Consider the following 15,428-nt stretch of genomic DNA (forward strand, 5'->3'; position numbering starts at 1 on the left):
CTGTATGTGAGCAAGAGACTGTAGCCAGGTGTGAGACTGTCCTCTTCCCTGAATGTGAGCAAGAGACTGTAGCCAGGTGTGAGACTGTACTCTTCCCTGAATGTGAGTAAGAGACTGTAGCCAGGTGTGAGACTGTATTCTTCCCTGAATGTGAGCAAGAGACTGTAGCCAGGTGTGAGACTGTACTCTTCCCTGAATGTGAGCAAGAGACTGTAGCTAGCAAGAGACTGTAGCCAATTGTGAGACTGTACTCTTCCCTGAATGTGAGCAAGAGACTGTAGCCAATTGTGAGACTGTACACTTCCCTGAATGTGAGCAAGAGACTGTAGCCAGGTGTGAGACTGTATTCTTCCCTGTATGCGAGCAAGAGACTGTAGCCAGATGTGAGACTGTACTCTTCCCTGAATGTGAGCAAGAGACTGTAGCCAGGTGTGAGACTGTACTCTTCCCTGAATGTGAGCAAGAGACTGTAGCCAGGTGTGAGACTGTACTCTTCCCTGTATGTGAGCAAGAGACTGTAGCCAGGTGTGAGACTGTACTCTTCCCTGAATGTGAGCAAGAGACTGTAGCCAGGTGTGAGACTGTACTCTTCCCTGAATGTGAGCAAGAGACTGTAGCCAGGTGTGAGACTGTACTCTTCCCTGTATGTGAGCAAGAGACTGTAGCCAGGTGTGAGACTGTACTCTTCCCTGTATGTGAGCAAGAGACTGTAGCCAGGTGTGAGACTGTACTCTTCCCTGTATGTGAGCAAGAGACTGTAACCAGGTGTGAGACTGTACTCTTGCCTGTATGTGAGCAAGAGACTGTAGGCAGGTGTGAGACTGTACTCTTGCCTGTATGTGAGCAAGAGACTGTAGCCAGGTGTGAGACTGTACTCTTCCCTGAATGTGAGCAAGAGACTGTAGCCAGGTGTGAGACTGTACTCTTGCCTGTATGTGAGCAAGAGACTGTAGCCAGGTGTGAGACTGTACTCTTCCCTGAATGTGAGCAAGAGACTGTAGCCAGGTGTGAGACTGTATTCTTCCCTGAATGTGAGCAAGGGACTGTAGCCAGGTGTGAGACTGTACTCTTCCCTGAATGTGAGCAAGAGACTGTAGCTAGCAAGAGACTGTAGCCAATTGTGAGACTGTACTCTTCCCTGAATGTGAGCAAGAGACTGTAGCCAGGTGTGAGACTGTATTCTTCCCTGTATGCGAGCAAGAGACTGTAGCCAGGTGTGAGACTGTACTCTTCCCTGAATGTGAGCAAGAGACTGTAGCCAGGTGTGAGACTGTACTCTTCCCTGAATGTGAGCAAGAGACTGTAGCCAGGTGTGAGACTGTACTCTTCCCTGTATGTGAGCAAGAGACTGTAACCAGGTGTGAGACTGTACTCTTGCCTGTATGTGAGCAAGAGACTGTAGGCAGGTGTGAGACTGTACTCTTGCCTGTATGTGAGCAAGAGACTGTAGCCAGGTGTGAGACTGTACTCTTCCCTGTATGTGAGCAAGAGACTGTAGCCAGGTGTGAGACTGTACTCTTCCCTGAATGTGAGCAAGAGACTGTAGCCAGGTGTGAGACTGTACTCTTCCCTGAATGTGAGCAAGAGACTGTAGCCAGGTGTGAGACTGTACTCTTCCCTGTATGTGAGCAAGAGACTGTAACCAGGTGTGAGACTGTACTCTTGCCTGTATGTGAGCAAGAGACTGTAGGCAGGTGTGAGACTGTACTCTTGCCTGTATGTGAGCAAGAGACTGTAGCCAGGTGTGAGACTGTACTCTTCCCTGAATGTGAGCAAGAGACTGTAGCCAGGTGTGAGACTGTACTCTTCCCTGAATGTGAGCAAGAGACTGTAGCCAGGTGTGAGACTGTACTCTTCCCTGAATGTGAGCAAGAGACTGTAGCCAGGTGTGAGACTGTACTCTTCCCTGAATGTGAGCAAGAGACTGTAGTCAGGTGTGAGACTGTACTCTTCCCTGAATGTGAGCAAGAGACTGTAGCCAGGTGTGAGACTGTACTCTTCCCTGAATGTGAGCAAGAGACTGTAGCCAGGTGTGAGACTGTACTCTTCCCTGAATGTGAGCAAGAGACTGTAGCCAGGTGTGAGACTGTATTCTTCCCTGAATGTGAGCACGAGACTGTAGCCAGGTGTGAGACTGTACTCTTCCCTGAATGTGAGCAAGAGACTGTAGCTAGCAAGAGACTGTAGCCAATTGTGAGACTGTACTCTTCCCTGAATGTGAGCAAGAGACTGTAGCCAATTGTGAGACTGTACTCTTCCCTGAATGTGAGCAAGAGACTGTAGCCAGGTGTGAGACTGTATTCTTCCCTGTATGCGAGCAAGAGACTGTAGCCAGATGTGAGACTGTACTCTTCCCTGAATGTGAGCAAGAGACTGTAGCCAGGTGTGAGACTGTACTCTTCCCTGAATGTGAGCAAGAGACTGTAGCCAGGTGTGAGACTGTACTCTTCCCTGAATGTGAGCAAGAGACTGTAGCTAGCAAGAGACTGTAGCCAATTGTGAGACTGTACTCTTCCCTGAATGTGAGCAAGAGACTGTAGCCAATTGTGAGACTGTACTCTTCCCTGAATGTGAGCAAGAGACTGTAGCCAGGTGTGAGACTGTATTCTTCCCTGTATGCGAGCAAGAGACTGTAGCCAGATGTGAGACTGTACTCTTCCCTGAATGTGAGCAAGAGACTGTAGCCAGGTGTGAGACTGTACTCTTCCCTGAATGTGAGCAAGAGACTGTAGCCAGGTGTGAGACTGTACTCTTCCCTGAATGTGAGCAAGAGACTGTAGCCAGGTGTGAGACTGTACTCTTCCCTGAATGTGAGCAAGAGACTGTAGCCAGGTGTGAGACTGTACTCTTCCCTGTATGTGAGCAAGAGACTGTAACCAGGTGTGAGACTGTACTCTTGCCTGTATGTGAGCAAGAGACTGTAGCCAGGTGTGAGACTGTACTCTTCCCTGTATGTGAGCAAGAGACTGTAGCCAGGTGTGAGACTGTACTCTTCCCTGAATGTGAGCAAGAGACTGTAGCCAGGTGTGAGACTGTACTCTTCCCTGAATGTGAGCAAGAGACTGTAGCCAGGTGTGAGACTGTACTCTTCCCTGAATGTGAGCAAGAGACTGTAGCCAGGTGTGAGACTGTACTCTTCCCTGAATGTGAGCAAGAGACTGTAGCCAGGTGTGAGACTGTACTCTTCCCTGAATGTGAGCAAGAGACTGTAGCCAGGTGTGAGACTGTACTCTTCCCTGAATGTGAGCAAGAGACTGTAGCCAGGTGTGAGACTGTACTCTTCCCTGAATGTGAGCAAGAGACTGTAGCCAGGTGTGAGACTGTACTCTTCCCTGAATGTGAGCAAGAGACTGTAGCCAGGTGTGAGACTGTACTCTTCCCTGTATGTGAGCAAGAGACTGTAGCCAGGTGTGAGACTGTACTCTTCCCTGAATGTGAGCAAGAGACTGTAGCCAGGTGTGAGACTGTACTCTTCCCTGAATGTGAGCAAGAGACTGTAGCCAGGTGTGAGACTGTACTCTTCCCTGAATGTGAGCAAGAGACTGTAGCCAGGTGTGAGACTGTACTCTTCCCTGAATGTGAGCAAGAGACTGTAGCCAGGTGTGAGACTGTACTCTTCCCTGAATGTGAGCAAGAGACTGTAGCCAGGTGTGAGACTGTACTCTTCCCTGAATGTGAGCAAGAGACTGTAGCCAGGTGTGAGACTGTACTCTTCCCTGAATGTGAGCAAGAGACTGTAGCCAGGTGTGAGACTGTACTCTTCCCTGAATGTGAGCAAGAGACTGTAGCCAGGTGTGAGACTGTACTCTTCCCTGTATGTGAGCAAGAGACTGTAACCAGGTGTGAGACTGTACTCTTGCCTGTATGTGAGCAAGAGACTGTAGGCAGGTGTGAGACTGTACTCTTGCCTGTATGTGAGCAAGAGACTGTAGCCAGGTGTGAGACTGTACTCTTCCCTGTATGTGAGCAAGAGACTGTAGCCAGGTGTGAGACTGTACTCTTCCCTGAATGTGAGCAAGAGACTGTAGCCAGGTGTGAGACTGTACTCTTCCCTGAATGTGAGCAAGAGACTGTAGCCAGGTGTGAGACTGTACTCTTCCCTGAATGTGAGCAAGAGACTGTAGCCAGGTGTGAGACTGTACTCTTCCCTGAATGTGAGCAAGAGACTGTAGCCAGGTGTGAGACTGTACTCTTCCCTGAATGTGAGCAAGAGACTGTAGCCAGGTGTGAGACTGTACTCTTCCCTGAATGTGAGCAAGAGACTGTAGCCAGGTGTGAGACTGTACTCTTCCCTGTATGTGAGCAAGAGACTGTAGCCAGGTGTGAGACTGTACTCTTCCCTGTATGTGAGCAAGAGACTGTAGCCAGGTGTGAGACTGTACTCTTCCCTGAATGTGAGCAAGAGACTGTAGCCAGGTGTGAGACTGTACTCTTCCCTGAATGTGAGCAAGAGACTGTAGCCAGCAAGAGACTGTAGCCAGGTGTGACTGTACTCTTCCCTGAATGCGAGTAAGAGACTGTAGCCCCCTCTCTAAGCATCAGCCACCAAGAGCCCCCCTCTAAGCGTCAGCCACTGGGAGACCCCCATCTAAGTGTCAGCCACCAAGAGCCCCCCTCTAAGCATCAGCCACCAAGAGCCCCCCTCTAAGCGTCAGCCACTGAGAGCCCCCCATCTAAGTGTCAGCCACTGAGAGCCCCCCATCTAAGTGTCAGCCACCAAGAGCCCCCCTGTAAGTGTCAGCCACCAAGAGCCCCCCTGTAAGTGTCAGCCACTTAGAGCCCCCCCTCTAAGCATCAGCCACTGAGAGCCCCCCCCTCTAAGCATCAGCCACTGAGAGCCCACCTGTGGGTGTGAGAGACAATGTCCATCTAAAAGCATGAATCTGCCCTAGATGTGACCGAGTGAGTCTATCTGTAAGTGTGAGAAATAAACTCTACATCTGTCATTACGAGTCAGAGCTTGTGCTGCCCACCTACCTCAAGGGGCTCCGCCCCGGAGTCGAGACCCTGGTAAGTGCAGCCGTCCAGTGGGGGTGAGGTGAGAGTGCTGAGGAATCGCTCTGCAGTCTCTGAGGAAAGGAAAACGATTCCCGACACCTGAGAGAGAGGGGGAGAGTGAGAGAGAGGGGGGTGAGAGGGAATAATGGAAGGAGAGAGAAGGGGGGGGGGTGAGAGAGGAATGGGGGGAGAAAGAAAGGAAAGGGGCAGAGAGAGAGAGGGGGGAGGAGGAGAGTGTGAGAGAGGGGTGAGAGAGGAGGGAGTGAGAGAGGGGAGAGTGAGGGAGAGGGGAGAATGGGGAGAGAGAGAGAAGGGGGGTGAGAGGAATGGGGGGAGAGAGAGAGGAGGAGGAGAGTGTGAGGGGAGAGAGAGAGGGGGAGGAGGGTGTGAGGGGAGAGAGAGAGGGGGGAGAGAGAGAGAGAGGACAATGGGGGAGAGAGAGAGAGAGAGAGAAAGAGGAGAATGGGGGAGAGAGAGAGGAGAGGGGAGAATTGGGGAGAGAGAGAGAGGAGAATGGGGGAAGAGAGAGAGAGAGGGGAATGGGGGGAGAGAGAGAGAAAGAGAGAGAGAGGAGAATGGGGGGTGAGAGGAGAATGGGGGAGAGAGAGAGAGGAGAATGGGGGGGAGAGAGAAAGAAAGAGAGAGAGAGGAGAATGGGGGGAGAGAGGAGAATGGGGGAGAGAGAGAGAGAAAAATGGAGGGAGAGAGAGGAGAATGGGGGAGAGAGGGAGAGAGGAGAATGGGGGGAGAGAGAGAGAGAGGAGAATGGGGGGAGAGAGACAGGAGAATGGGGGGAGAGAGAGGAGAATGGGGGGGAGAGAGAGAGAGAGGAGAATGGGGGGAGAGAGACAGGAGAATGGGGGGAGAGAGAGGAGAATGGGAGGAGAGAGAGAGAGAGGAGAATGGGGAGAGAGGAGAATGGGGGGGAGAGAGGAGAATAGGGGGAGAGAGAGGAGAATGGGGAGAGAGGAAAATGTGGGGAGAGAGAGAGAGAGAGAGAGAGGAGAATGGGGGTAGAGAGGAGAATGGGGGGGAGAGAGAGAGAGGAGAATGGGGGGAGAGAGGAGAATGGGGGGAGAGAGAGAGAGGAGAATGGGGGGAGAGAGAGAGGAGAATGGGGAGAGAGAGAGAGGACAATAGGGGGAGAGAGAGAGGACAAAGGGGGGGAGAGAGAGAGAGAGAGAGAGAGGAGGATGGGGGGGAGAGAGAGAGGAAAATGGGGGGGAAGAGAGAGAGAGGAGAATGGGGGGGAGAGAGAGAGAGAGAGAGGGGAATGGGGGGAGAGAGAGAGGAGAATGGTGGGAGAGAGACAGAGGAGAATGGGGAGAGAGAGAGAGAGAATGTGGCGGCAGCTAATTACCTCGTGGCTCATCTCGTCTGCCCTCATACAGACAGAGGGACGGATTCAGAGGTGAACGCCATGTCGCATTGCGCGCACTAAACTATATATATTCACCCACGTGCACAGTTATATACATTTCTACAGCACCCCCCCCCCCTTATCCAAACACTTGGTTTCGTCACAGCGAAGACTGAAGCAGCGTATGCTTGGGGTAAGATGCGTCTCACAGATGGCTCCATGGTAGGGATGGACATCGGAAGCCCACCATCATAGTGCTTCCACCATCAAATCTTTTGATGCGATGGTATCTAACCATCGCATCAAAAGAATTAGATGGCAAAAACTATTAATATGACTAGTTAAGGGGCGGGATTGGGGGCGGGGATTAGGGGCGGGGCTCGGAGCCAGAGAAGGAAAAAATGGGGGGAGAGAGAGAGGAGAATTGGGGGGCATAGAGAGGAGTATGGGGGGGAGAGAGAGGAGAATGGGGGGAGAGAGAGAGAAAGAGAGAGAGAGAAAGAGAGGAGAATGGGGGGAGAGAGAGAGAAAGAGAGAGAGGAGAATGGGGGAGAGAGAGGAGAATGGGGGGAGAGAGAGAGAGAGAGGAAAATGGGGGAGAGAGAGAGGAGAATGGAGGGAGAGAGAGAGGAGAATGGGGGGAGAGAGAGAGAGGAGAATGGGGGGAGAGAGAGAGAGAGGAGAATGGGGGGAGAGAGAGAGAGAGAGAGAGAGGAGAATGGGGGGAGAGAGAGAGGAGAATGGGGGGAAGAGAGAGAGGAGAATGGGGGGAGAGAGAGAGGAGAATGGGGGGAGAAAGAGAGAGAGGAGAATGGGGGGAGAAAGAGAGAGAGGAGAATGGGGGGAGAAAGAGAGAGGAGAATGGGGGTAGAGAGGAGAATGGGGGGAGAGAGAGAGGAGAATGGGGAGAGAGGAGAATGGGGGGAGAGAGAGAGGAGAATGGGGGAGAGAGAGAGGAGAATGGGGGGAGAGAGAGAGAGGGGAGAATTGGGGGAGAGAGAGAGGAGAATTGGGATAGAGAGAGGAGAATGGGGGAGAGAGAGAAGAATGGGGGAGAGAGAGAGGAGAATGGGGGGTGAGAGAGAGAGAGAGAGAGAGAGAGGAGAATGGGGAGAGAGAGGAGAATGGGGAGAGAGAGAGGAGAAAGGGGGGAGAGAGAAACAGAGGAGAATGGGGAGAGAGAGAGAATGGGGAGAGAGAGAGAGAGAGAGAGAGAGGAGAATGGAGAGAGAGAGGAGAATGGGGAGAGAGGAGAATGGGGAGAGAGAGAGGAGAATGGAGAGAGAGAGGAGAATGGGGAGAGAGAGAGAGAGAGAGGAGAATGGGGGGAGAGAGAGAATGTGGCGGCAGCTAATTACCTCGTGGCTCATCTCGTCTGCCCTCATACAGACAGAGGGACGGTTTCAGAGGTGAACGCCATGTCGCATTGCGCGCACTAAACTATATATATTCGCCCACGTGCACAGTTATATACATTTCTACAGCACCCCCCCCCCCCCCTTATCCAAACACTTGGTTTCGTCACAGCGCAGACTGAAGCAGCGTATGCTTGGGGTAAGATGCGTCTCACAGATGGCTCCATGGTAGGGATGGACATCGGAAGCCCACCATCATAGTGCTTCCACCATCAAATCTTTTGATGCGATGGTATCTAAACCATCGCATCAAAAGAATTTGATGGCAAAAACTATTAATATGACTAGTTAAGGGGCGGGATTGGGGGCGAGGCTTAGGGGCGGGGCTCGGAGCCAGAGAAGGAAAAAATAGAGGGAGAGAGAGAGTAAAATTGGGGGGGATAGAGAGGAGTATGGGGGGGAGAGAGAGGAGAATGAGGGGAGAGAGAAAGAGAGAGAGAGAGAGAGAGAAAGAGAGGAGAATGGGGGGAGAGAGAGAGAAAGGAGAATGGGGGGAGAGAGAGGAGAATGGGGGGAGAGAGAGAGAGAGGAGAATGGGGAGGAGAGAGAGAGAGGAAAATGGGGGAGAGAGAGAGAGGAGAATGGAGGGAGAGAGAGAGGAGAATGGGGTGAGAAAGAGAGAGACGGCAGATCTGAGAACTACTAGCAGAGAGAAACACGGTCACTTCCCCTGCTGCTGCTCTATCACAGCCGGCACTGGGAGTCAGGATCTGTGTGTGTGAGTGACTGCTGCTGCTCTGTCACAGCCGGCACTGGGAGTCTGGATCTGTGTGTGTGTGAGTGACTGCTGCTGCTCTGTCACAGATGGCACTGGGAGTCTGGATCCTTAGTGTATGAGTGACTGCTGCTGCTGCTCTGTCACAGCCGGCACCGGAAGTCTGGATCTGTGTGTGTAAATGACTGCTGCTGCTGCTCTGTCACTGCCGCCATCGGGAGTCTGGATCTGTGTGTGTGAGTGACAGCTGCTGCTGCTCTGTCACTGCCGGCACCGGGAGTCTGGATCTGTGTGTGTGAGTGACTGCTGCTCTGTCACAGCCGGCACTGGGAGTCTGGATCTGTGTGTGAGTGACTGCTGCTGCTGCTGCTCTGTCACAGCCGGCACTGGGAGTCTGGATCTGTGTGTGTGAGTGACTGCTGCTGCTGCTCTGTCACAGCCGGCACTGGGAGTCTGGATCTGTGTGTGTGAGTGACTGCTGCTGCTGCTCTGTCACAGCCGGCACTGGGAGTCCGGATCTGTGTGTGTGAGTGACTGCTGAAGCTGCTCTGTCACAGCCGGCACCGGGAGTCTGGATCTGGGTGTGTGTGTGACTGCTGCTGCTGCTCTGTCACAGCCGGCACTGGGAGTCTGGGTGTGTGTGTGAGTGACTGCGGCTGATGCTGCTCTGTCACATCCGGCACTGGGAGTCTGGATCTGTGTGTGTGTGAGTGACTGCTGCTGCTGCTCTGTCACAGCCGGCACTGGGAGTCTGCGTCTGCGTGTGTGAGTGACTGCTGCTGCTGCTCTGTCACAGCCGGCACTGGGAGTCTGGGTCTGTGTGTGTGAGTGACTGCTGCTGCTGCTCTGTCACAGCCGGCACTGGGAGTCTGGGTGTGTGTGTGAGTGACTGCTGTTGCTGCTGCTCTGTCACAGCCGGCACTGGGAGTCTGGATCTGTGTGTGTGAGTGACTGCTGATGCTGCTCTGTCACAGCCGGCACTGGGAGTCTGGGTGTGTGTGTGAGTGACTGCTGCTGCTGCTGCTCTGTCACAGCCGGCACTGGGAGTCTGGATCTGTGTGTGTGAGTGACTGCTGCTGCTGCTCTGTCACAGCCGGCACAGGGAGTCTGGGTGTGTGTGTGAGTGACTGCTGCTGCTGCTCTGTCACAGCTGGCTCTGGGAGACAGGATCTGTGTGTGTGAGTGACTGCTGCTGCTGGTCTGTCACAGCCGGCACTGGGAGTCTGGATCTGTGTGTGTGAGTGACTGCTGCTCTGTCACAGCCGGCACTGGGAGTCTGGATCTGTGTGTGAGTGACTGCTGCTGCTGCTCTGTCACAGCCGGCACTGGGAGTCTGGATCTGTGTGTGTGAGTGACTGCTGCTGCTGCTCTGTCACAGCCGGCACTGGGAGTCTGGATCTGTGTGTGTGAGTGACTGCTGCTGCTGCTGCTCTGTCACAGCTGGCACTGGGAGTCTGGATCTGTGTGTGTGAGTGACTGCTGCTGCTGCTCTGTCACAGCCGGCACTGGGAGTCTGGGTCTGTGTGTGTGAGTGACTGCTGCTGCTGCTCTGTCACAGCCGGCACTGGGAGTCTGGGTCTGTGTGTGAGTGACTGCTGCTGCTGCTGCTCTGTCACAGCCGGCACTGGGAGTCTGGATCTGTGTGTGTGAGTGACTGCTGCTGCTGCTCTGTCACAGCCGGCACTGGGAGTCTGGGTGTGTGTGAGTGACTGCTGCTGCTGCTCTGTCATAGCCGGCACTGGGAGTCTGGATCTGTGTGTGTGAGTGACTGCTGCTGCAGCTCTGTCACAGCCGGCACTGGGAGTCTGGGTGTGTGTGTGTGAGTGACTGCTGCTGCTCTGTCACAGCCGGCACTGGGAGTCTGGATCTGTGTGTGTGAGTGACTGCTGCTGCTGCTCTGTCACAGCCGGCACTGGGAGTCTGGATCTGTGTGTGTGAGTGACTGCTGCTGCTGCTCTGTCACAGCCGGCACTGGGAGTCTGGATCTGTGTGTGTGAGTGACTGCTGCTGCTGCTCTGTCACAGCCGGCACTGGGAGTCTGGATCTGTGTGTGTGAGTGACTGCTGCTGCTGCTCTGTCACAGCCAGCACTGGGAGTCTGGATCTGTGTGTGTGAGTGACTGCTGCTCTGTCACAGCCGGCACTGGGAGTCTGGATCTGTGTGTGTGAGTGACTGCTGCTGCTCTGTCACAGCCGGCACTGGGAGTCTGGATCTGTGTGTGTGAGTGACTGCTGCTGCTGCTTCTCTGTCACAGCCGGCACTGGGAGTCTGGATCTGTGTGAGTGACTGCTGCTGCTGCTCTGTCACAGCCGGCACCAGGAGTCTGGATCTGTGTGTGTGAGTGACTGCTGCTGCTGCTCTGTCATACCCAGCACTGGGAGTCTGGTGTGTGTAAGTGACTGCTGCTGCTGCTCTGTCACAGCCGGCACTGGGAGTCTGGGTCTGTGTGTGTGAGTGACTGCTGCTGCTTCTATGTCACAGCCGGCACTGGGAGTCTGGATCTGTGTGTGTGAGTGACTGCTGCTCTGTCACAGCCGGCACTGGGAGTCTGCATCTGTGTGTGAGTGACTGCTGCTACTGCTCTGTTATAGCCGGCACTGGGAGTCTGGATCTGTGTGTGTGAGTGACTGCTGCTGCTGCTCTGTCACAGCCGGCACTGGGAGTCTGGATCTGTGTGTGTGAGTGACTGCTGCTGCTGCTCTGTCACAGCCAGTACTGGGAGTCTGGATCTGTGTGTGTGAGTGACTGCTACTCTGTCACAGCCGGCACTGGGAGTCTGGATCTGTGTGTGTGAGTGACTGCTGCTGCTGCTCTGTCACAGCCGGCACTGGGAGTCTGGTTCTGTGTGTGTGAGTGACTGCTGCTGCTGCTCTGTCTCAGCCGGCACTGGGAGTCTGGATCTGTGTGTGTGAGTGACTGCTGCTGCTGATCTGTCACAGCCGGCACTGGGAGTCTGGATCTGTGTGTGTGAGTGACTGCAGCTGCTGGTCTGTCACAGCCGGCACTGGGAGTCTGGATCTGTGTGTGTGAGTGACTGCTGCTGCTCTATCACAGCCGGCACCGGGAGTCTGGATCTGTGTGTGTGAGTGACTGCTGCTGCTGCTCTGTCACAGCCGGCACTGGGAGTCTGGATCTGTGTGTGTGAGTGACTGCTGCTGCTCTGTCACACCCGGCACTGGAAGTCTGGATCTGTGTGTGTGAGTGACTGCTGCTGCTGCTGCTCTGTCACAGCCGGCACTGGGAGTCTGGATCTGTGTGTGTGAGTGACTGCTGCTCTGTCACAGCCAGCACTGGGAGTCTGGATCTGTGTGTGAGTGACTGCTGCTGCTGCTCTGTCACAGCCGGCACTGGGAGTCTGGATCTGTGTGTGTGAGTGACTGCTGCTGCTGCTGCTCTGTCACAGCAGGCACTGGGAGTCTGGATCTGTGTGTGTGAGTGAATGCTGCTGCTGCTCTGTCACAGCCAGCACTGGGAGTCTGGATCTGTGTGTGTGAGTGACTGCTGCTGCTGCTCTGTCACAGCCGGCACTGGGAGTCTGGATCTGTGTGTGTGAGTGACTGCTGCTGCTGCTCTGTCACAGCCGGCACTGGGAGTCTGGGTGTGTGTGAGTGACTGCTGCTGCTGCTCTGTCACAGCCGGCACTGGGAGTCTGGATCTGTGTGTGTGAGTGACTGCTGCTGCTGCTCTGTCACAGCCGGCACTGGGAGTCTGGACCTGTGTGTGTGAGTGACTGCTGCTGCTGCTCTGTCAGAGCCGGCACTGGGAGTCTGGATCTGTGTGTGTGAGTGACTGCTACTCTGTCACAGCCGGCACTGGGAGTCTGGATCTGTGTGTGAGTGACTGCTGCTGCTGCTCTGTCACAGTCGGCACTGGGAGTCTGGATCTGTGTGTGTGAGTGACTGCTGCTGCTGCTTCTCTGTCACAGTCGGCACTGGGAGTCTGGATCTGTGTGTGTGAGTGACTGCTGCTGCTGCTCTGTCACAGCCGGCACTGGGAGTCTGGATCTGTGTGTGTGAGTGACTGCTGCTGCTGCTCTGTCACAGCCGGCACTGGGAGTCTGGATCTGTGTGTGTGAATGACTGCTGCTGCTGCTGCTCTGTCACAGCCGGCACTGGGAGTCTGGATCTGTGTGTGTGAGTGACTGCTGCTGCTGCTGCTCTGTCACAGCCGGCACTGGGAGTCTGGATCTGTGTGTGTGAGTGACTGCTGCTGCTGCTCTGTCACAGCCGGCACTGGGAGTCTAGATCTGTGTGTGTGAGTGACTGCTGCTGCTGCTCTGTCACAGCCGGCACTGGGAGTCTGGATCTGTGTGTGTGAGTGACTGCTGCTGCTGCTCTGTCACAGCCGGCACTGGGAGTCTGGATCTGTGTGTGTGAGTGACTGCTGCTGCTGCTGCTCTGTCACAGCCGGCACTGGGAGTCTGGATCTGTGTGTGAGAGTGACTGCTGCTGCTGCTGCTCTGTCACAGCCGGCACTGGGAGTCTGGATCTGTGTGTGTGAGTGACTGCTGCTGCTGCTCTGTCACAGCCGGCACTGGGATTCAGGATCTGTGTGTGAGTGACTGCTGCTGCTGCTGCTCTGTCACAGCCGGCACTGGGAGTCTGGATCTGTGTGTGTGAGTGACTGCTGCTGCTGCTCTGTCACAGCCGGCACTGGGAGTCTGGATCTGTGTGTGTGAGTGACTGCTGCTGTTGCTCTGTCGAAGCCGGCACTGGGAGTCTGGATCTGTGTGTGTGAGTGACTGCTGCTGCTGCTCTGTCACAGCCGGCACTGGGAGTCTGGATCTGTGTGTGTGAATGACTGCTGCTGCTGCTATGTCACAGCCGGCACTGGGAGTCTGGATCTGTGTGTGTGAGTGACTGCTGCTGCTGCTCTGTCACAGCCGGCACTGGGAGTCTGGATCTGTGTGTGTGAGTGACTGCTGCTGCTGCTGATCTGTCACAGCCGGCACTGGGTGTCTGGATCTGTGTGTGTTAGTGACTGCTGCTGCTGCTCTGTCACAGCCGGCACTGGGAGTCCGGATCTGTGTGTAAGTGACTGCTGCTGCTGCTGCTCTGTTATAGCCGGTAATGGGAGTCTGGATCTGTGTGTGTGAGTGACTGCTGCTGCTGCTCTGTCAGAGCCGGCACAGGGAGTCCGGATCTGTGTGTGAGTGGCTGCTGCTGCTGCTGCTCTGTCACAGCCGGCACTGGGAGTCTGGATCTGTGTGTGTGAGTGACTGCTGCTGTTGCTCTGTCACAGCCGGCACTGGGAGTCTGGATCTGTGTGTGTGAGTGACTGCTGCTGCTCTGTCACAGCCGGCACTGGGAGTCTGGATCTGTGTGTGTGAGTGACTGCTGCTGCTGCTGCTCTGTCACAGCCGGCACTGGGAGTCTGGATCTGTGTGTGTGAGTGACTGCTGCTGTTGCTCTGTCACAGCCGGCACTGGGAGTCTGGATCTGTGTGTGTGAGTGACTGCTGCTGCTGCTCTGTCACAGCCGGCACTGGGAGTCTGGATCTGTGTGTGTGAGTGACTGCTGCTGCTGCTGCTCTGTCACAGCCGGCACTGGGAGTCCGGATCTGTGTGTGTGAGTGACTGCTGCTGCTGCTCTGTCACAGCCGGCACTGGGAGTCTGGGTCTGTGTGTGTGAGTGACTGCTGCTGCTGCTCTGTCACAGCCGGCACTGGGAGTCTGGATCTGTGTGTGTGAGTGACTGCTGCTGCTGATCTGTCACAGCTGGCACTGGGAGACTGGATCTGTGTGTGAGTGACTGCTGCTGATGCTGCTCTGTCACAGCCGGCACTGGGAGTCTGGATCTGTGTGTGTGAGTGACTGCTGCTGCTCTGTCACAGCCGGCACTGGGAGTCTGGGTCTGTGTGTGTGAGTGACTGCTGCTCTGTCACAGCCGGCACTGGGAGTCCGGATCTGTGTGTGTGTGTGAGTGACTGCTGCTGCTGCTCTGTCACAGCCGGCACAGGGAGTCTGGGTCTGTGTGTGTGAGTGACTGCTGCTGCTGCTCTGTCACAGCCGGCACTGGGAGTCTGGATCTGTGTGTGTGAGTGACTGCTGCTGCTGATCTGTCACAGCTGGCACTGGGAGACTGGATCTGTGTGTGAGTGACTGCTGCTGCTACTCTGTCACAGCCGGCACTGGGAGTCTGGATCTGTGTGTGTGAGTGACTGCTGCTGCGGCTCTGTCACAGCCGGCACTGGGAGTCTGGGTCTGTGTGTGTGAGTGACTGCTGCTGCTGCTCTGTCACAGCCGGCACTGGGAGTCTGGATCTGTGTGTGTGAGTGACTGCTGCTGCTGATCGGTCACAGCTGGCACTGGGAGACTGGATCTGTGTGTGAGTGACTGCTGCTGCTGCTGCTGCTCTGTCACAGCCGGCACTGGGAGTCTGGATCTGTGTGTGTGAGTGACTGCTGCTGCTCTGTCACAGCCGGCACTGGGAGTCTGGATCTGTGTGTGTGAGTGACTGCTGCTGCTGCTGCTGCTGCTCTGTCACAGCCGGCACTGGGAGTCTGGATCTGTGTGTGTGAGTGACTACTGCTGTTGCTCTGTCGAAGCCGGCACTGGGAGTCTGGATCTGTGTGTGTGAGTGACTGCTGCTGCTGCTCTGTCACAGCCGGCACTGGGAGTCTGGATCTGTGTGTGTGAATGACTGCTGCTGCTGCTATGTCACAGCCGGCACTGGGAGTCTGGATCTGTGTGTGTGAGTGACTGCTGCTGCTGCTCTGTCACAGCCGGCACTGGGAGTCTGGATCTGTGTGTGTGAGTGACTGCTGCTGCTGCTGATCTGTCACAGCCGGCACTGGGTGTCTGGATCTGTGTGGGTGAGTGACTGCTGCTGCTGCTCTGTCACAGCCGGCACTGGGAGTCCGGATCTGTGTGTAAGTGACTGCTGCTGCTGCTGCTCTGTTATAGCCGGTAATGGGAGTCTGGATCTGTGTGTGTGAGTGA

General features: G+C 55.1%; 1 protein-coding gene across 2 annotated transcripts in view; it reads right to left on the reverse strand.

Annotated features, from left to right (window-relative positions):
• The window catches only part of FCSK (fucose kinase), a 323,733-nt gene that overhangs the window by 269,286 nt on the left and 39,019 nt on the right, over positions 1 to 15,428 (reverse strand). For both annotated transcript variants that reach the window (XM_088446232.1, XM_088446231.1), the window contains exon 9: positions 4,978 to 5,097. In XM_088446232.1, the coding sequence (XP_088302358.1) occupies positions 4,978 to 5,097 (120 nt within the window). The remainder of the gene's footprint in view (positions 1 to 4,977; positions 5,098 to 15,428) is intronic.

The sequence above is a fragment of the Taudactylus pleione genome, unplaced genomic scaffold, assembly GCF_031769625.1.
Source record: "Taudactylus pleione unplaced genomic scaffold, aTauple2 ptg000394l, whole genome shotgun sequence".
Classification (NCBI taxonomy): Eukaryota; Metazoa; Chordata; class Amphibia; order Anura; family Myobatrachidae; genus Taudactylus; species Taudactylus pleione.